This window comes from Saccopteryx bilineata, chromosome 12 (genome assembly GCF_036850765.1).
Source record: "Saccopteryx bilineata isolate mSacBil1 chromosome 12, mSacBil1_pri_phased_curated, whole genome shotgun sequence".
NCBI lineage: Eukaryota > Metazoa > Chordata > Mammalia > Chiroptera > Emballonuridae > Saccopteryx > Saccopteryx bilineata.
This window is the reverse complement of record NC_089501.1, coordinates 15,309,438-15,331,999: the sequence shown is the minus strand read 5'-3', so window position 1 is coordinate 15,331,999 and position 22,562 is coordinate 15,309,438. Positions and strand designations below refer to the sequence as shown.

Sequence of the window (22,562 nt, the reverse complement as noted above, 5' to 3'; positions counted from 1 at the left end):
ATAGGACTGCTGGCAGAGTCTCCAAACAGTAGTGTTTACTTGGGAGCCAGGCAGACACTGTTGTTATAGATTATGTGAGATCTATTTATGTACACTCGCAATAAAGGAAAGAGGGAGAGCGAAGTAAAAGCAGGCTGTAGCCCAGAGGAAAAAGATACAAGAAAAACTAGACAGAACTATTATCTATTCATCTTACTCAGTGTGCATTCATCAAGAGTCTGCCGTATGCCAGGCCCTGTGCTAGCCACTGAGAAGTACAAAGATGAATACAACACTGTCCTCGAGGTGTTCACTATTTGTTGGGAAAGCTAGATACAAGAGCATAAACGTGATAAGTCCCTAATAAAAGTGTTATGAGAGAATGTACTTTAAAATAATTAACACTTCAAGACTTCTTATCAAGGGAAAACAAATAATAGTTTAGTAAATGTCTTCAAGGCTATCTCTTCTCATTATATCTTCATTTAATTCATACCTTTGCTAGTTGGTAGAATCTGTGGTTTATTTTGATATACCTTTTCTAGAGAAAATCTGGAATATTTTGAAAGATCCCTAAATAATAAACCCTGGCATTGGGGAAAATTGGGACAAAGCTCTGAGTATATTTTAGAACGGGAGAACACTGGCAGTGCTATGTGGTAGGCTACAGAGCAAACCTGCATAAGTGAGAGGATTTTATTAGCCACTCCTGCTGCCTTTAACCTGGGGATTAAGGGAGTTAGTATGAATCTTCCGTGCTATCCATAACTATGTTGGTAGTTCCATAAGAAATGTTCTTGTCGATCAACAGCTCCCTTACGGCACCCACTGCTTGGACAGTCATGTCATAACTATAACTACCGTATTTCTTCATGTATAAGATGCTCCCATGTATAAAACGCACCTTAATTTTGGGGCCTGAAATTTGAAAAAAAACACTATTACATAAAGTTATTGAACTCATTTTATTCATCATAAAATTTATACAACTCCTCTATGCAAAAAAGTGGGAAATGCAAGTAGAAATATCTACAACCACTGTATAAGACGCACCCAGTTTTTAGACCTCAAATTTTTCGGAAAAAAGATGTGTCTTATACATGGAGAAATACAATACTTGATACACTAGGCCAATGCTTTTCACACTGTTCTTGGTGAAGGGCTAGTTTTAATGCTTTTTTCAGTTCATCACAGAGCAATATTTTTATAAAATATAGCAAAATTACTTTTAAATGAAGTAAAAAAGCAAAGACATACAAAATATAAGCCAAAGTTTTTTATTCACTTAGGATAGAGAAGGCAGTAGAGCTATCACTTCCATTCTTACAAGAAAAATTCAGGTACCCACAAAATTTACAACTTATTAGAGAGCTGTGTTTACAAGGAAATCAAGGGAATTTAATTCTAGAGTGTGACAAGTCCCTCCAGGGAGAGATGAGACACACAAACTGTCGTCATCTTTGACAGCCAATGAGAGGAAGAGGTAGTTGCCTCTTACTTGGAAGCAAATAAGGAGAAATAACTAAAATCTATGTTAAATTCCCTGAAGTCCAGGTGTGGGCCAGCATATCAGTTTAGAATAACCGGGCTCTCCCAACACAAGGTGGCTTCTCACTTTCAAGACCTTCTCCATTGATCTCCACCAGATGCTCACAAGAAAAACTGGGCAGGGTAGAAGACCAGAGAGATTGTCTCTTGCACGCCTCAGTCATCGAGCCTGAGTCGGGCTGCTGCTGAGGAATAGGCACTAACTAAACCCTGCTGTGTCCCAGACACGTCCCTCCCTTGCAGAGAGCAGAGAGGGACGCCTGAAATCACTAGGGCAGGGCAACAAACACTGCCACCCAGGGCCTGCGGGGGAAGGGTAGAAGCAGAGAAAGCCCTTTGCTCTGGAGGAAGTATGAGAGCCTTCCTTTCCCCCTCCAGGAGCCAGGCAAAAGGTGCTGCTTCTAGTAGAAGGCTAGAAGCAAAAGCCATCTTCTGCTGAGAGAAGGGCAGAAAGCACTCTTGGTTCCAGCATCCTGAACCAATACAAAGCAGAGGTCTGTACCAATGGGAAAGGGACAGAAAAACCCATTCTGCCCAAGAACCACCACAGATACATGGCAGTGTTCAGCTGCCACATCTGGGAGTGGCAGAGAGGCTTATAGCTCTCTAGCTCATCCCCTTTAACCTTCTGAGCAGTGAGTTTCTTCATGCTCGCTGACCTCCAAGAGTGAGGTTTTTTTTCAAACAATGAAATTAGTTCCAGTTACAGTTTTATTAACATAAAATCATGTTAGCCAATTTATGGAAATAAAAACATATATTTGCCTTTTTTTAATGTTGGCTTACACGTGTACGTTTGTACTCTGGATGGTCAGGAGGAATGAGGACGTACATGAACGTTCGTACTACTGAAAGGGTTAAGAGCAGAACAAAAGCCCTGCCTGACACCAGGAGACCAAGAACCACCCTGGCCCCCAAATAAGCCTGATGCTGAATAACAAGCAACAGTAGTCTGCTCCTGGGGAAGGTGTGGGAGTGTGGAAGGAGACCTGTCCCTGGTGCTGTGTGCAGTGTCTGCTAAAAGCTGAAGGTAGAGCAGAAACACTGAGGGTGATGTCCAGCACTTCCAGTCCATGCACGGAGCACAATGTAATGGCAGCTCAAACCTGAAAGAATTTGTGGTCTGGTGCATTCAGGGTAAAGGTAGTAACAACAAAGCCAATTCCAGATCAATCGTGATGGCCTTTCACTATACACAAAGTGGTTTAAAATTACTTGAAAGTAGACTGTAATAAGTTATAGATGTTAATTCTACCAGTGTTTTCAACTGCCAGTTTGTGGACCAGTTCACTAGAAATTTTGTGCTGGTTCACGAAAGAGTTAACCACCTGATGTTGTGTGAAGATTATAGACCCAATGATCTTAGTCAAATTTGCTTATGCTTAGTGTGATTTCTGCCTTACTGGTCCCTGAAATAATTCTCCTATTTTCACTGGTCCCCAAGTGTAAAAAAGTTGAAAATCACTTCTCTAGACCACCACTAGGACTCAAGAGGGGCATAACCAACAAGCCAGTTGTAGAGATAAAATAGAGTCATAAAAATATCCAAAGGAAGGCAGGAAGAGAAGACAAAGGGACAAATAGAACACAGTTAAGATGATAGATTCAAATTCAACATGTCAATAATTATATTAATAATAAGTCATTTAAACAATTAAAAGGTGGAGATTGTTAGATCAGTTAAAAAGCAAGACCTAACTAAATGCTGCACTAAAAATACTGACTTTAAATTCTGACACATGGGTAACTTAAAAGTAAAAGGATGGACAGGGACAAATATAAGGTGATGGAAAATTATTTGACTTTGGGTGATGGGTATACAACATAATCAACAGTTCAAATGCTGTAGCAATATTTGCCTGAAACCTATGTACTCTTGTTGATCAATGTCACCCTTTTCAATTTAATATTCTAAATAATTCTTTTTAAAGTAAAAGGATGGGGGAAAATATTTTATGGAAACACCAAAGCACCTGACAAGACATTAAGGAAAATAAAACTACAGATCAATATGCCTCATGAATAAGATACGAAAATTTTCACCAATCCTTTAGTAAATAAACCCAGCAGCAGTATATACAAAAGATTATACATTATAACCAAGTAAGGCTTATCTCAGGAATGCAAGGTTGCTGTAACATTTGAAATCAATTAATATAATTCATAATATTAACAGCATAAGAAATAAAAGCCTATCATTCCAATAAATGCAGAAAAAGTGCAATTTGATAGAATTATATTTCACTGGACAAAATTAAATACCGACTCATAATAAAAATTCTCAGCAAACCAGAAGAGAAGCCCCTCCACCTGTTTAAATGTTTACAAGAAACCTTTCATTTGTCTTTCACCATTAAGTATAAAATGTTTCTATACTGCCTGACCTCTGGTGGTGCAGTGGATAAAGCATCAACCTGAGAACACTGAGGTTGCCGGTTCAAATCCCTGCACTTGTCTGGTCAAGGCATATATGAGAGTTGATGCTTCCTGCTCCTCCCCCCTTTCTCTCTCTCTCTCTCTCTCTCTCCCTCCCTCCCTCCCTCCTCTCAAATGAATAAATAAAAAAAATAAATAAAATTTAAAATGTTTCTATACTTACTGGTAAAAGACTGAATGTCTTCTATTTAAGACTGGGAGCAAGTCAAGGATGTCCAGTCTTGCCCAGAATACCTGCCAAAAGGGTCTGGTCAGTATGGTAATGGAAGTCCTAGTCAGTTTAGTAAGGCAAAAAAAGAAGGAAGTCAGGATGGGAAGAAGAGAGAAAAGAGGGACATCAAGTTGGAAACAAAGAAGTTAAAATTGTCTATATTTTATATGACGTGATTATCTACATAGAAAATCTGAAAGAATCTATTTAAAAGATACTAGGATTTAAGATTAATGTATAAAAATTCATTGTATTTTTATATGCTGGCAATGAACAATTGTAAACTGAAGTAAAATACAGTAATTTATATATTAGTATTTAAAAACAAGAAATATTTAGAGATAAATCTAGCAAAATACATTTTACAGTAAAAACTGTAGACCATTGATGACAGAAATTAAAGAGGATCTAATAAATGGAGAGACTGAGTTTCATTGATCAGAAGACCTAATATTGTTAAGATATAAGTTCCCCTAGAGCAATCTATAGAATCAATGCAATTTCAATTAAAACCCCAACAAGCTTTTTATCTCTTTTTTTTTACAGAAAGTGACTGATTTTTTTTTTTACAGGGACAGAGAGAGAGTCAGAGAGGGATAGATAGGGACAGACAGACAGGAATGGAGAGAGATGAGAAGCATCAATCATCAGTTTTTTTCGTTGCTACACCTTAGTTGTTCATTGATGGCTTTGACTGCGGGCCTTCAGCCGACCGAGTAACCCCTTGCTCGAGCCATTGACCTTGGGTTCAAGCTGGTGAGCTTTTTGCTCAAGCCAGATGAGCCTGTGCTCAAGCTGGCAACCGTGAGGTCTCGAACCTGGGTCCTCTGCATCCCAGTTTGACGCTCTATCCACTGCGCCACCGCCTGGTCAGGCTTGACAAACTGATTTTAAATTTTTTATGGAAATGCACAGAAACTACAATAGCCAAAGCAGTTTTGAAAAAGATTAAGTTTTCGGTAGAGCGTCGGCCTAGCGTGCGGAGGACCCGGGTTCGATTCCCGGCCAGGGCACACAGGAGAAGCACCCATTTGCTTCTCCACCCCTCTGCCGCGCTTTCTCTCTCTGTCTCTCTCTTCCCCTCCCACAGCCGAGGCTCCATTGGAGCAGAGATGGCCCGGGCGCTGGGGATGGCTCTGTGGCCTCTGCCCCAGGCGCTAGAGTGGCTCTGGTCGCAACATGGCGACGCCCAGGATGGGCAGAGCATCGCCCCCTGGTGGGCAGAGCATCGCCCCTGGTGGGCGTGCCGGGTGGATCCCGGTCGGGCGCATGCGGGAGTCTGTCTGACTGTCTCTCCCTGTTTCCAGCTTCAGAAAAATGAAAAAATGAAAAAAAAAAAGAAAAAAAAAAAAAAGAAAAAGATTAAGTTTGGAGGACTTACTTTATTTCAAGATTTAGTATAAAGCTACAGTAATCAAGAATGTGTAGCATTGGTATAAGGAGAGACATAGATCAGTGGAAGAGAATACAGGTCCAGAAATAGAACCACAGGAATAATAAAGTCAGTTGGTTTTCAAGAACAATGCAAAAATAATTCAGTGGAAAAAAGATAATTCAAAAAACTAGTGTTGGTATATATACAGTGTGTTCGTAAAGTTATGGTGCACTTTTGACCGGTCACAGGAAAGCAACAAAAGACGATAGAAATGTGAAATCTGCACCAAATAAAAGGAAAACCCTCCCAGTTTCTGTAGGATGATGTGGCAGCATGTGTGCATGCGCAGATGATGACGTAACACCGTGTATACAGCAGAGCAGCCCATGGCCATGCCAGTAGAGATATGGACGGTACAGAGGAAAGTTCAGTGTGTTCTGTGGCTCGCTAAATTCGAATCTGGGACCAAAGTGCAACATGAATATGGGCGCATTTATAACGAAGCTCCACCACACAGAAATAACATTACTCAGTGGGATAAGCAGTTGAAGGAAACCGTCAGTTTGGTGGAGAAACCCCGTTCTGGTAGGCCATCAGTCAGTGACGAGTCTGTATAGGCTATACTGGATAGCTCCCTAAGGAGCCCTAAAAAAATCTGTGTATGAGCCCACATCGAACTGCACTAAATAGGTATGAAACTGGGAGAGTTTTCCTTTTATTTGGTGCAGATTTCATATTTCTATCGTCTTTTGTTGCTTTCCTGTGACCGGTCAAAAGTGCACCATGACTTTACAGACACACTGTACTTAGACACCCATTTACAGAAATGATCTGATTTATTCATAATCACCATGGATTGTAAACAACTCGGAAATCCATCATCTAGTGAATGGATAAACACATTTTGATACATCCATACAGTGGAATATAAATATAAATAAGCAGTATAAAGGAACAAACCTATTGATACATACAGCAACATGGTTGAATCTTAAAAGCATTATGTGACAGGAAAGATGCCAAGCACAAAAGACTCCATTTAGGCCCTGGCTGATGGCTCAGTGGATAGGGAGCATCAGCCTGGGGTATGGACATCCCAGGTTCGATTCCTGGTCAGAGCACACAGGAGAAGCAACCATATGCTTCTGTCTCCCACTCCTTCCCTCTTCTCTACCTCTTCCCCTCCTGCAGCCAGTGGATCCACTGATTAGAGCATCAGCCCTGAGTGCTGAGGATAGCTCTGTTAGAGATAGATTTTTCCTCAGGGGCTAAAAATAGCTGGGTACTCGAGCATTGGCCCCAGATGGGGTTGCCAAGTGGATCCTAGTCAGCGCGCATGCAGGAGCCTGTCTCACTATCTCCCCTCCTCTCACCTAAAACAACAACAACAACAACAAAAAACAACACCACTTCATTTATATGAAATTCTAGAAGAGGCAAAACTGTAAGGGGAGAAATCAGATGAGTGACTGCCAGGGGTTGGGGGTCGGGAAAGAGATTGACTGCAGAGGGATGCCTAAAGAAAGTTGAATTTTACTGTATATAAATTATACCACAATAATTCTTAATTTTAAAAACATAAACTCCTATGTTTTATTTTTAGATTCGGCAGGCATGAAATCACTGTATCACATTGCTGTTGTTTTAAATGGCTATGGAAGTTTATAAACACTTATTCTTTCTGTACACACCTTTTCCTAGATGGTAATAACATGAGAACAGGTACAAGTTCACAGCCCAAAGTGTGCTCCCTGATGGTGACTTGCGTGGTAAAGTGGCACATAAGGATAGATGGGAAGGGGACGGGAAGGGGATGGGAAGAAATAACAGTGCCAGGGAAACCAATGCATTTTTCATCAATAAAACCCTTTGTTTAAATGGCACTGACATCTTCCAAAAGAAATAATTTATTTAAAGAATAATTTTCAGATTGGATTTCATTTGTCTGTTGGGAAAGGAGAGGACTTTAGAGCTAGGAGATAGATTTGAACTTTATTTTGCTATTCTTAATAGTCAATTGTTCATTGTTTCTCCTTTGAACATCTGTCAAATGTGTAATGTGTATTGAAAGAAGTTTTGCTTAAGAAGCTCTTTGAGTGCGTTGATGTAGTGAGCTTTTCTCTAGGGCTTTTTTAGACTGATGGACCATGGTAGGCTTTGATAGAATCATTATTATTGTGCTGAAATACTTATATGATTATCTATTCAAGATAAAATTCTTCAAATGTTTCTCTTTTGTTGACTACTGTCCAGAGTTTAATACCTCTTTGAACTGTGCCATGGATTGTGACCAACATTTTCACCTTCCAACTACTCCATAACCCCTCCCAAGACTGGCACCTCTGGTTACAGGGACTTCCAGGTTCCCTTTATTCCCCAGTAGTTACTGCTTTGATTCACAAGGTCTCAAACCTCTTCTAGATATTTCTCCAGTCCCTGTGGGACTCTCTGTTTCTAGGGGTAATTTTATCTGTGTTCTACCATCATGAGGACCCCTTTGCTCTCTCCTTTTTACTTAGCCTCCACTGATCTTTCCATTCCATTAAGGGTTCTAGATTAGCTTTGCCAGTTTCTAATGTCTGTTTGTCTATTTGCACATAAATTGAACATTGTAGTATTCTTTTTCTTAATTATTTTTTAGTTTTGTTTTATGGGTTTATTTGGTCTCCTTTTTTATCTGTAAGGTCTCTGGAGAACCTGTTGAGATATTTGGATATAATCAGCTGCCATTATTCTATGGAAACCTAGAAATCAACATTTTATGTTTTAGGTAGTTCTTATTGTCTGACTAATAATACTAACTTTTGCTGAATATTCAAAAAACATTACACATGTTTTCATCGAGCCATTTATAGCAGAAAATAATTGGAGAAATGGTTATCTACATTATTTCAAAGGACTCAGATATAGAAATGGAATCAGACTTGTTCTGTATCCTTTATAATCAGTAGCTACAAGATCCAGTGGAGCACAGTTAGAGTTAGTATAAGAAGACCTTTTAGCAGAGATCAAGTAGGCTCTTAAAGCGTTGCAGAGATCTTCAAGTTTAAAGTAGAAAAACAATTATATAAGGAATTAAATGTCTAATGAAGAAGTGGATAACCTTTAAGGTGCCACCTATAAGAAGCTGTGAATTATGGGCTTGCCCACAAACTCAGCATGGTGAACAAATTCAGCTACTAGCTGGTTTATTGCAGAATATGTACATACACAAATAGGGTTTCGCATTATGTCATTAAATATTGAATGTGGTCTGTGCTAGACATGCAACAAGTTCAGGAAACTGCATCAAGAACTGCACCTTTTACAATGACCACAAGAATGCATTTATTGTTAAAAGAATTATCATAATAATTAAGAGCTAGAGTCTCCAGAGTTGAGTCTTGCTAGGTTGAGGTTTCTAAGTTAGTTCTGCTACTTACTAGCTTAGCAGACGGGACTTCTCTGTGGCTTGGTTCCTTCTTTAGTAAGATGATGATAAATATTTTATTTTATAAGACTGTTGTAAAAATTAAATGAGCTAATCAACGAAAAGGTCTTAGAATAGAACCTGGCACATAATGAATGGTATTCCTGCAGTTCCTTTCAGAAACCTTTGGTGCAAAATGCATGTTGGAGTTTAGGTTTTTTGTTTTCATTTTAGGAAGTAAAACAGTGCATCTGCCATATATTATGAAACCACCTGACGGTGTCTGAGACAGCACCCTGTAATCAGACACTTTAATTATTTTGTGGTGAAACATGAAACTTCATACTAAGTGGGATAAAAACTCACATCAATTTAGGTCAGGTTTTGCTGCCAAACTAGCTATGACAAATTTGCTTTTTGAGAGCTATTGGATTTTGAGATTGTGATAAATGAATGTGGATAGTCGTCATCACCATCATCATTAGGCTCCTGCATTTGTCTAGGAGCCTTGGACAGTCAGCCAAAACATGATTCTGCTCCAGGATGAAATGCTGAATGCTTCGGGGGTGGGGGGAATAACTGTAAAGGTCTTTAGTGTTATAATGAGACTGCCTCCACTTACCTGAAGTGGACCTTAAAATAAGCCTGCTAAGGTCATGGGATTAGCAAAAGCAGTATCTTTTGATGTTTTGATGGTTGGAGTATACAGTAGTTTGGAGGATGGGAGTTTGTTCAAAGTAGCTACAATATAGCAGCTTAGTGCCTCATTGCCACCTTAGCATCAGCAGTACATTCATCTTCCTGCCTACTCCCCCAGTGTGTGACTTGGACATGTTCTCTGCCACTGATGTCCTTGTGTGTTTGTGGGTCTTTTAGACTCTGTCATCTCTGTTTAGTTGTTCAGCTCTCCCTCTTGTGTCCATGTCAAATACCCTCAAGAGAGGCCCGGCAGATACTCTGACCCCTGTCGGAAAACTTACACAAGACCAGCTCAGAGGCCTCTGGTCAGTTTATGGATTGACTCCCCCAGAGTCAGGTTTCAGTCTCAGGTCCAGTCTGCTGTTCCTGTGTGGCAGGTTACATAGGAGGGATTGTGGGGTGATGTGTGTGGTGGGCATTCCAGTGGTTAACCTGTCCAGGACGATAAGTCATTGAAGGAATAGTCCAGAGAACAAGTCATGCAGTAGTCATCTGTACTGGTAGATTAGTCAGTGCTGGGAAGCAATAGTTAGCCTGGCAGATCAAGCTAAATAAGAGGTAGCTCTTCATGAGAAAAGTCTTGAGCTCAGTGGGTTTCAAAGGGGCAGACAAAAAGGCCGCAGGGTTTGTAAAGGCAGTAATACTCAGTCACATGTGCCAAGTGGATTGGTCCCGGTATCTGGTACCTTTTACAGTTTCTCCCCAGATCATAGTTACCATCAATTATGTGATCTCTTTTCCTCCATTTAAGTTGTCTTTTTAATTTAATAAATTTTTTTTATTTTGACATAGTATTACTTAGAGAAAAGTACAAGAATAGTCCGTGTTGTTTCTGCTCTGGGCCAGCAATTACAGGTACCCTCAGTCAACAGTTCCGTCTGTCCTTGGCGCGGCGGTGGGAAGCAGTGAAAACCCCCTCCAGTCCCCCTTTACTCGTGTGTTCATGTGCCGCACGCTCACTGCGTGCCGCCCCACAGCTGGAGAAAAGTGAGTCTGCCTCCCAACACTAGCTCATCTAATTTTTTAGCTAATAGTTTTCAGAATATTAAATTCATTTACCCTAACTAGAAGCCTTTTAATTTTATTGATGTAAAGTATACAGTTAATTGCCAGATGCAAAACTCTTGAGAAAATGTCTCTCAAGCCATAAAGCATATCAAGATGTTCATTAGTAGCAGGTAAGAAGAGCTAAGTTGAAAAAGAGTACTTATGTATTCTACCAAAATAAAATAAAGCCTCTGAATTTTACCCTTGAAACACCTTACCTGCTTCTCACTCCCCAGCTGAAAGACTTCTCTTTCTTTGACCAGCAGTAGAGAGGCTTCTCTACCCTAAAACCTCAAGAGTCTTTCATTGAGCCATCACCCTCTAGGACCACTTCAGGTTTCTCTTTGAGGTTTTTGATACCTTGCAATATCACTCACACAATCTCTTGAAAATATTTGCTTTTGTTTTCTCTTTCTCTTCCACATGTCTCAATTGACTAAAGTCTAATTGATTTGTAAAGGACTTTGATTTGAATTATAATCTCCCTAAGGATAGTAGTGTGAACCACTGACTCAGAATATCTGGCTGGCCTCCAAGGCTGCAGGAATTCTCAGAGATTTTTTTTATGTGGCATTTTATGTACACTACACAGAATTAGAGAGTTCATTGAAAAAAACAGGAACCATGCACTTAATTGTTCTATGCAAACTGCGTTTTGAATAGAGGTGAAACTTTATTCAGGTGGTGGACCTAGGCCTGCAAGGACATGGTCATATCATAAGGCATACGATCACTGTGCAGATGTACAGGAGGCTGGGAGGGACCCATCAATATATGATTTTTTCAGTGTGAAAGCTTGTTATGGCTACTCAGAATAGAAAAAAATGCTAAAACTCAGGATGCCTAGAGTTCACTAAAATGTAACTTAATAGAATCATTAACTAAAACATAGGTCTTACTGAATCGGTACAAATTTGAGAAGGTCGATAATTTTGTTGTTCTTTGCTTATGTTACTTAAATCTGAAACCATTTTTAAAATTTGGGGTTTTAATACCTTCATTTGTCCTGGCTGCTTAACGAAATAGAAAAGGAAACCAAGAAGCAAATGCTATGATATGAGCTTAAAGCCGGTATCAGTATTTGAATTACCTCTCTCTTTAAACTACAAACCCGTCCCTGCACCTGCTCTGTAGCAGTACGCAAGGCCACACGACTGTGAGGCCATTTGAGAGCTTCTGTGATGATGGTGTTCAAGACTGTAGAGTGCTGAGCTAAAGAATGATTTGGGAAAGATAATGGTTTATGATTTGCAAGGTTCTTTCTTCTCAAAGTTAACTGGGATGTCATCTCGTCAAGGCCAGTAGATCAGTAGATTCTTAAATAATACAGGACACCTTCAGTATTTGCTGAGGACACTCCTTAGGAGAAAATTTGACATTGAAATTACATATTTGCTTCTGCTAAATTATACTCACATGCCTAGGTAAAAAGTATAGTCTAAAATTTAAAAACAGCACGATGGCAATTTATTGTTTTGCTCAATAAAGGTGCCTGAGTACTAAGCAGTGTCACTCTCTCTGCTAGCTACTGACACCACAAAGATGAAAGGACAGGCCTTTGTTCTTAAGATGTTCACAACCTTGTAGCGAGACAGACAACAAACATTCATTCATTTATTTTTAAATGTTCGTTTTATTGGTTTTAGAGAGAGGATGAGAGAGAGGAGAGAGAGACAGGAACATCGATCTCTTTCTGTATGTGCCTCAACGGGGGATTGAACTGGCAACCTCTGTTTCGAAACAATGTTCTAACTGAGCTATCCGGCTGGAGCCAACTAACATTTATTATACACTGTAATTCTAACAGCCATAGAAGAACCACGGAGCCTGACCTGTGGTGGCACAGTAGATAAAGCATCAATCTGGAATGCTTAGGTTGCTGGTTCAAAACCCCATGCTTTCCCAGTCAAGGCACATATGAGAAGCAACTACTATAAGTTGATGCTTCCCGCTCCTCCCTTACCCCTTTCTTTCTCTCTCTCTCTAAAAAAAAGAAGAACCACAGCATCTATCCCCCCTCAGCTCATCTTCAGTTCTCTAGTCCATACCAGGGCTACTGATAGAGTCTCGGAAGTGAGACCTGGGAATCTGTATTGTTGAAGGGCAGGCTTAGGAGCCACAACTCTGGGGAAGATTGCTGCCCACTCAGGCACCCTGTCTGCTCCTTCCTCCCAGGATCTTGTGAAGCTGTGTCTCGGTGGCGTCTGTCACAAACTAGCCTCAGGCTAAGGGGGAAGGCCGGGAGAAGAGGGAAGCAGCCCTCCTACCCAGCCTCTGAGAGGGCTCTGACCCCCAGGGGCTGTAGGGGCTGTGGAATGTGAGAATCCTTCCTCAAGGGCATCCAAAAGTGCCACCAACATGTGAAAATGTAAGTTAAGTTCAGATCAAGCAGTGTGAGAGTTTTCTGTTGTTCCCGGATGATACATATGAGTATTTCTCCCTTTTCCCCTTTCTTATTCCCAATGCTGTGAATTTCCTGTTACCACTCATTGAGTCAGTCTAGACATGAAAGGTAATTTGTCAACTTTTTTATTTATTTATTTTTTTGCATTTTTCTGAAGCTGGAAACAGGTAGGCAGTCAGACAGACTCCCGCATGCGCCCGACCGGGATCAACCCGGCACGCCCACCAGGGGGCGATGCTCTGCCCATCCTGGGTGTCGCTCTGTTGCATCCAGAGCCACTCTAACTCCTGGGGCAGAGGCCAAAGAACCATCCCCAGCGCCCAGGCCATCTTTTGCTCCAATGGAGCCTCGGCTGCAGGAGGGGAAGAGAGAGACAGAGAGGAAGGAGAGGCGGAGGGTGGAGAAGCAGATGGGCGCCTCTCCTGTGTGCCCTGGCTGGGAATCGAACCCGGGACTTCCGCACGCCAGGCCGACGCTCTACCACTGAGCCAACCGGCCAGGGCCTAATTTGAAACTTTATCAACCCTGTTAAAAAGAGAGGAGGGTGTGTGTACCTAGCTAGCATTTAAGATGACCAAAAAGTATAAATATGTAATGGATTGTGAGAATATCATTAATGTGTTATTTCATATAGGTTTCTGGGGTTTTTACCCCCATTTTTTCATGCTCCTCTTTAGGGGAACAGAGATTGTTTTTGTTTGTTTTACAAACATACCATTTATTTTTAGTGTTGCCTCTTTTTCTCATGACGGCTTTGAGATATAGTTCACATACCACACAAACCCACCCTTTTAAATTTCATGGATTTTAGTATATTCAGAGTGTGCAACTGTCACTACTATCTAATTCCTGAATGTTGTCATCACCCCAAAGAGAAATCCTGTCCCCCTTAGCCGCCACCCCTCATTCCCTGCATTCCCCATCTCCCCTGCCTCCCGTGTCCCTGGCAGCTACTATTCTACTTTCTGTCTCCATGGATTTGCCTATTCTGGACATTTTATGTAAAAAGGATCATACAAGATGTGATGTTTTGTATCTGACAACTTTCACGTGAGATAATGTTTGTAAGGCTCATCCAGTTTGTTGAGTGTGTCAATAGTGTGTTCCTTTTTTATGACCACTGCCTTCTGACCATGGGCTCGCACGGCCTCTCCTCATGCGTGAGTGTGGAGAGAGTGAGCTATGGTCTCTCTTCTTCTTTTTATGAGGATATTAATCCCGTTATGGGGGCTTCACCCTCATGACCTCATCCAAACCTAATTACCTGTCTAAGGTCCAACTCATAATATCATCATATTGGTGGTTAGGGCTTCAGCATAATGAATTTCGGTGGGACACAGACATCCAGTCCATAACAACCTTTATTAGTTTTTTTAAACTATGGTTAAAAAACACACAACATAAAATCTACCATCCTAATTATTTCTAAGTGTATAGTTCATTAGTGTTAAGGCTAGTCACATTATTTTGCCACCAATTTTCAGAGCGTTTTCCATCATGCAACACTGAAACTATACCCATTAAACAGCAGCTCCCCATTTGCACCTTTCCCAGTCTCTGAAAACCACCATGCTACTACTTTCTGTTTCTGTGAATTTGATGGTTGCAAAGGCTGGTTGGCTGACCTTAAAGTAGCATAGATTCTTTTACCTCCACTCTTTTGGCTAGACTTAGTATTACAGCCCTACTTAACTGTGAAGGGGGATCGCGAATATAACCTGCTCTGTTCCCAAAGGAAAAGGAAAGGAGGTTTGGTGAACATACAGCAGCCACTGCCACAGTGTAGAGCTAAACTGGGAAGTGGTGGAATGTAGGTCATTAAGGCCATGAGTGAAGGTGGGGATCACCCTGTAAAGGATGTAATAAGAGACTGTCACAGCAAGGGCACTTTCTGGAGGAACTATAATGCTAAAAATAATTTATGTAACCTAACTGTACAAGGTTTAGAAAAGTTACTACTGTGTTTATAGGAAAGTAAACTTATGTAGATTAAAAATGGAAAAGTAGCTTTTTGAGAATCTTGAATGGTTTCACTCCCAAGTTAACTGAAAAATACATGTATTAGCATGGTTATCTTATGACTGTTGAAGCCTGTGAATATAAAGTGACTCTGAATTTTAGAAATACTGAACTAAGTAAATGTTTATTTTTTATTTGTCATTTATTTTAGTGCATGTTTATTAAGCATTTAATATGTGACAGGTAGTATGAGCATTATAACAATAAGTGACAGTCCCTCAAGGAAGATCAAAGTTAATAAGAAAATAATAAAGTAAGTAAACACATGCCTAAAATACCAGGCAGAATCTTTAGGACTGCAAGAACTGTTTATCTAAAATGTCTCCCATCAGGGCAGCAGCCTGGAGATGCAAGACATCGGTTTTGGAGCTAGGCAGATCTGGCTTTGAATCTCAGCTCTGCTGCTTGCTCTCTGTATCCTTGAGGAAGTTATTAACATCTCTAGAATTCTAGCTTCCTTAATGTCTAAGTTGGTGTTAATATCTGCCTTTTGGGCCTGACCAGGCAGTGGTGCAGTGGATAGAGCGTTGGACTGGGATGTGGAGGGCCCAGGTTTGAGACCCCGAGGTTGCCAGTTTCAGTGTGGGCTCATCTGGTGTGAGCGGAGCTCACCAGTTTGAATCCAAGGTCGCTGGCTTGAGCAAGGAGTTACTTGGTCTGCTGACCTGACGGCCCACGGTCAAGGCACAGGTGAGAAAGCAATCAGTGAACAACTATGGTGTCACAATGAAAAACTGACGATTGATGCTTCTCATCTCTCTCCGTTCCTGTCTGTCTGTCCCTGTCTGTCCTTCTCTCTGACTCTTGCTCTGTCTCTGTAAAAAAAAAAAAAATTTTTTTTTGCCTTTTGGTGGTTGTGTAAATAAGGGATACTATGTATACATAAAGCCTGTCCTGGTGTGTAGTATTACCTATATGGTAGATATCTTTATTATTTATTTTTTGATTGATTTATTTTTAAAAAGAGAAAGAAAGATTGATTTGTTGTTTCACTTATTTATACATTCATTAGTTGATTTTTGTATGTGCCTTGACGGAGGATGAAACTTGTAAGCTTGGTGCATCGAGACAATGTTTAATAATGCCAAGGCTGCATTATTATTATTATTATTTTATTATTGAAGAAAGTGGAGTTCATATTGGATTGGAAAAACAACCATTATCTTACACTAATATGTAAGTTTATTCACGCAGTAATTATTTAGTGAGCCACTGCTGTGCACAAAGTACTTAGGAATAGACTGTGTCTTTGTATCTGTGTTGTCAAAAGCCTCATTCAGTTTTGAGTGTAGTAATGTTTATATCATAGATCTGCAACCACCAGGCTTATATATACTGTCTTCCCTGCTTTCAAATGACTGGAGGCCACTCTGTCCCTCTTGGCACTGTCCCCATCCTCTTTCTTTGCAACAGACAGCTGCTGACTTATCACCCCACACAGTTTCCGCTCCCATGCCCACCCCTCTATTTTTCATCGCTGGCACTTCTGACTATTCCTCAGGCAGCCGTTTTACTTCACATAGAATTCTTCCATAGCCCCCTTCCTTCAGCTTATTCTCTTCTCTTTCTCTCTCTTTCTCTCTTTTCTTTTCTTCAGTTACCTCAGGAATAATTAACTACCTTCTTTCTCTTTTGCCAGTTCATTTTCCTTGTCACCCATGGACTTTTCTTTCTTTTTTTTTTTTTTTTTTTTACCGAGACAGAGAGTCAGAGAGAGGGATAGACAGGGACAGACAGACAGGAATGGAAAGAGATGAGAAGCATCAATCATCAGTTTTTTGTTGCGACACCTTAGTTAGGCATTGATTGCTTTCTCACATGTGCCTTGACTGTGGGGCTACAGCAGACTGAGTGACCCCTTGCTGGAGCCAGCGACCTTGGGTCCAAGCTGGTGAGCTTTGCTCAAACCAGATGAACCCGCGCTCAAGCTGGCGACCTCAGGGTCTCGAACTTGGGTCCTCCGCATCCCATTCCGATGCTCTATCCACTGCGCCACCACCTGGTCAGGCTGTGGACCTCTTTAAGATCAGATACCTTACAGATGCCCAGGAGTCTGCACAGAAGTTTCTCTTTGCTGGTGGCAGTGCTGGTACAACCAGCGGTGCACAGTTCTGTCTTCCAGGGGCAGGGCAGGGCCGCGCCGCGGCCTCCAGCAGATCTACTGGGAACACGTTGGAGGCAGAGACCTGCTGTATACCTTTCTGAATTCTCAGTACAGTCCTTTGCACACAGAAAATGGCTTATAAATATGTGTTGACCAGAGAGGAAGAACAATCAATTAATTTTACCTTATACTGAAAATAATTTTTTAAAGAAACTTTTCATAAGCAATTATATTTTGTTTCATTGCCCATATTGCAGCAATATTCTTTTTTTATAATAAATGCAAATAAGCCTCATTTTAATATTGATTAAATACTTTTGTGGAATGAGTTCGGAACCATTTACTATATTTTTTTAATGGCAAACTAGATTCTGCCTTTATAAACCGTTTTGGCACATGAGTTATAAGATGTGGACTGTCAGTTCAGAATTTTTCCCGTTCGGTAATATTCTTAAAAGGGGATTTCATTTTCAGTGAAAGTGCCTTATTAGTCTTTTTCTCCTTTAATGGGTGTCTTCTTGTGCCATTTATCACAAATTCAGATTCTTAAACGTCTTCAGTCTTAGGCCATGAGGTAATTGCTAGAGCTAACTGGAAATAGATCAGGGATTAACATGGAACACATGTTGGCTGATGCCACAAGACTATGACTGCTGAGAGGTAGACATGCCGCTATAATTAAGAGCAGTCATCAACTGCAGATCATACAGATTTATAGAGGAAAAATTTTACATTTGTCATTGTCAATGAATATGCCATATTATCTTGAGGACTTGCCCGTCATTAATAAGTTTAAAAACAGTATCTAAGCTATAGCATATCCATACCTGTCCTGCTACTGCTCCGTTTAGGACTTGTGTGCCCCTTTCTGCATCACTGCCCTCGTCTCCTCTGTGTGTCCATCCACGGTCCTTCCCGTCTAACCCCCCACCACTCCCAGTCCCCTTCAATCTGCCCTTCCCTGTTGCACCTCAAATGCCTGAGGCTTATCAGCCTTTGTTTTTCCTGATTTGCCCTGCTTCTTTTTCTCCCTGTCTTCTCCTCTCCCTCTATCACTCTATTTTTCTTTCACATTTAGATAAATAAAGACAAAGTTAACACGCAAAGTTTTTGCTCCAACCACTCATGATTCTCCAAAACAACCCTCACCCTCCACTTCCACCTTTCCCACGAATATTTATATATGAAGTCCACATGTCACGAAGGACCTCCTTGTTTCAGTCCACATTCCCTTTCACATGCGTTTCTCTAGATTTTCAAGGTGCAGGAGCAGCCCCTTTTATTAACAAGCTTAATCTTGTTCTTTATTTGAATCTCAGTAGTCAGTGGGTTGTACCTTCTCTTTTGTAGCCTTGTGTGCAAGCTGAACACAAGGACAACCATCCTGGCAGCAACTAACCCCAAAGGCCAGTATGACCCTCACGAGTCTGTGTCTGTGAACATTGCCCTGGGCAGCCCACTCTTAAGTCGATTTGACCTGATCCTGGTTTTGCTTGATACCAAGAATGAAGACTGGGATCGGATCATTTCCTCCTTTATCTTGGAAAACAAAGGTACGTGGAGACAAATTATTCAAATTGACAAAGAAAAAAAGTAGACATAACCAAATGAAATTCTTGTGGAAGAAAATTAAATAAATACCCAAGGTGTTTTACCTAATGGGCAATGGAGAGATGCTTAGACTGGAATCTGTGAGAAGAGCCAGTGAGGGAGCCAGGAATGATAAGCAGAAGGTGAAGGGCCTTCCTCTGTCCATTGATGAGATCAGAGTGGTGGGTATGTTTCCCATAATGAAACTGGGCAGTCTTACAATATATAATTATTACTCACTTCTTACATGTAAAAAAACTGGACTGAGTTATGAAAGAGAAATCTAAATATAGTTTTCTCTTTAAGTTAAATTTGATTTATTGAAGTATTATTTAATACTGTAGACCAAAGTTATTCTGAGTAATTTTAACCTCTGTAGGAAGCATATTTTATTAAGCTTAGATCCTAAGATTTTGTTCTAAAACTATATGCTATGCAGAGACAGGTCCAGATTTCAATAGCCACTAATTTATCTTTTATTAAATGAGTATAAATTTTTATCAAAACCTTTAAAATGAGACTTGCCTGTTCTTAAAAATGACTGACCCAACACCTGATGTATAACAGGCTACCCAAGCAAATCAGAGAAGCTCTGGAGCATGGAAAAGATGAAAACCTACTTCTGCCTCATTCGGAATCTTCAGCCCACACTGTCTGACGTGGGCAATCAGGTTCTTCTCCGCTACTACCAGATGCAGAGGCAGAGCGGTTCCCGGAACGCTGCCCGGACCACCATCCGCCTGTTGGAAAGCTTGATACGATTAGCAGAAGGTTTCTTTCGTTCAACAAATGAATTTTTTATTGGGTACCCAGTAGGTACAAGGCATGGGGGTTGGCACCATGAATTCAAAGATAAAGAAGAGTAACCCCTACTCTGAGGTGCTCACTGTTGTTTATTAAAGTGAAAGTTCTGAACTGTGAAACCTTGACTCTTCTGGGGGCATTTATGGGTGTTGAGTGAACTATTGTGTCATTAAGAAAGAGGACTCTGTGATATCTCAGGACTTCCTCTAACTTAACACATCATTCATTTAGAACACTTTATTTACTGAGGTTTTGTTCCTCAGTGGAGTCTGTTAGCATTTTGGGTGAGATACTGCCTGTTTGGAATTGTTTCCTATCTAGCAACCCACCATTAACATAATAACACCAAATTAATAGTGCCATGCCATATCCCATCCCTCAGGTATGAGAGGGACATGCAGACTTATAGCTAGCATGCATCTGGAGACTTTTTTCCTAACATTGGCTTTTACATTTTGCCCTGTTTAATTCAGATAAATTCACAGGAACTGACTGTACCATATGATGACATAATATATGCTTAATTAAAAGTTCTATAAAACAGGTACACTTTAGGCCCTGGCCAGTTGGCTCAGTGGTAGAGCATCGGCCTGGCATGCAGGAGTCCTGAGTTTGATTCCCGGGCAGGGCAAACAGGAGAAGCACCCATCTGCTTCTCCCCCCCTCCCCCCCTCCTTCCTCTGTCTCTCTCTTCCCCTCCCGCAGCCAAGGCTCCATTGGAGCAGGGTTGGCCCGGGTGCTGAGGATGGCTCTGTGGCCTCTGCCTCAGGCGCTAGAGTGGCTCTGGTTGCAACAGAGCAACGCCCCAGATGGGCAGAGCATTGCCCCCTGGTGGGCGTGCTGGGTGGATCCCGGTCAGGCGCATGCGGGAGTCTGTCTGACTGCCTCCCCATTCCCAACTTCAGAAAAATACAAAAGAAAAAAAAAAAACAGGTACACTTTACTTCTTTAAGGATTTATAGCTAATATTAGGGCAAGAAATACTCAAATTTTACACTCACGAGTTTGATAGTTTTGAACTCACAGATAAAAGTACCAGATGAAAAATGAGTTTAATTTTATGTATTTCCATAACAGACTAGAAAATGAGGATTAAAAATTGTTGAATATTAAATATATGCTTATAAAGCCGCTTCCTTTGCTGGAGCCCAGAGTACTTTTTCATGTAAATGCAAAGAATTGCGTAGGCTGTGCAGAAGGATTGGGCCCTTTATTAGAGGAACAGCCTTAAAGTCAGATGAACTTAGACTTTTGTGCTTGGTCTGGTAAAATTAATTTGTTATTAGTAGTTCATTCATAATATACAGTTTTTGGAAGGGGATCCAGTAGAGTATTACACTTATTTCAAATATTTATTTTATTATAAAAATGACTATCTTTATAATTTTAAGTGCATCTTACTTTCTTAGCTCATGCTCGCCTGATGTTTCGGAACACTGTGACCCTGGAAGACGCTATCACAGTGGTGTCCGTAATGGAGTCCTCAATGCAGGTAAGAACATTTTGTACTAATATTTGAACAGTAATTACAAGCATTAAATAAAAGATAATTTATAGTATATCAGAATTTATTAGGCCTGACCTGTGGTGGCGTAGTGGATAAAGCATCAACCTGGAAACACTGAGGTTGCCGGTTCAAAAAACCCTGGGCTTGCCTGGTCAAGGCACATATGGGAGTTGATGCTTCCTGCTCCTCCCCCTTCACTCTCTCTCTCACTCACTCTCTCTCCCCCCTCTCTATAATGAATAAATTTTTTTTTTAATCTTAAAAAAAAATTTTTTTTAATTAAAAAAAAGAATTTATTAAAATTATCATGTTTTAGACTTAATAATTTCTGGAAATATAGCCAAAGCAAACCATTTAAAAGGAGAAAAAACAATGTCATGGAAACATTCTCTGCGTCAGTAGCATGCTTTTGCCCATTGGTTTCTAAGTGGTGGGTCTCAATCCTTCAACTTAACACACCCGAGGGATACTCATGGTACCACTAGTGAGAGTGTGGCTTCCTAGAGCAATGCCGGCCACCAAGAACAGGAGGGAAAGACTATTGAAATTTGAAAAAGGTTCCCAGGTGATTCAAATTTCAAGTTGGGGGTGTGGAGAGCTTGTCTTAGCCATCTGGGCTCAGTGGTTCCTAGTATGCTCTTCCTCTCTGCAGGCTGGCCTCGTGACTCTGCCTGCTATTTTTCATTTCTGCCCCTTCAGGGAGGTGCACTGCTGGGAGGTGTGAACGCACTCCACACTTCCTTTCCGGAGAACCCTCTGGAGCAGTACCAGAGGCAATGCGAACTTATTCTGGAAAAACTGGAGCTGCACGACCTCTTGAGTGAAGAGCTAAGAAGACTTGAAAGGTGAGGAAAGAGAACCATGAAAGGCATCTAGTGGGAAATCTTTATTTGACCTTTAGTGAAACAAAGGAAGTATGAGCTAAGTGGAAAATTTGTGCGATCTGTAGGGGTTTTGTCAATTATCTATAATTAGCTATCCTGAAACTCAGTGTCTTAAAAAAGGAGACACCACTCCCATTCTAGGGCTCACTTTTCTGGGAGTCAGAAATTCAGGAGGGCTCATGGGGATGGCCTATCTCTCTACTCCACATAGTGTCAGCTGGGGTTACTCGTATACTTGCATTTCACTGGGAGCTCAGCTGGAATTGGCACATCCAAGACGGCTTCCATCACATGTGTGGTGTCTTCACTGGGGTGGCTTAAATGACTGGGGCTGGCTGGGCTCTCTCTACTACAGGGTAGTCAGAATTCTGCCATGGTAGGTTAGGACTCCAGCACAGCAAGAGTGGGAGCCACCAGGCCTCTTACGGGCTGGGCTGGACCTAGAGCAGCACCACTTCTGCCATGTTCTATAGGTCAGAGCAAGTTACACGCTCTCATAGGCAGAATAAAGGGAAATGGATCAACCTGTTGAGGTGGCACAGACAT

General features: G+C 41.0%; 1 protein-coding gene across 3 annotated transcripts in view; it reads left to right on the top strand.

Annotated features, from left to right (window-relative positions):
- Positions 1–22,562, top strand: part of MCM9 (minichromosome maintenance 9 homologous recombination repair factor) — a 73,962-nt gene that overhangs the window by 43,427 nt on the left and 7,973 nt on the right. Inside the window, exons 9-12 of one of the 3 annotated variants that reach the window (XM_066248476.1) lie at positions 18,582–18,784; positions 19,389–19,592; positions 21,035–21,117; positions 21,832–21,977. In XM_066248476.1, coding sequence (XP_066104573.1) covers positions 18,582–18,784; positions 19,389–19,592; positions 21,035–21,117; positions 21,832–21,977 — 636 coding nt within the window. Of the gene's footprint in view, positions 1–12,879; positions 12,942–18,581; positions 18,785–19,388; positions 19,638–21,034; positions 21,118–21,831; positions 21,978–22,562 lie in introns of those variants that run through there. The other 2 variants (XM_066248475.1, XM_066248477.1) reach the window with 2 other exon arrangements.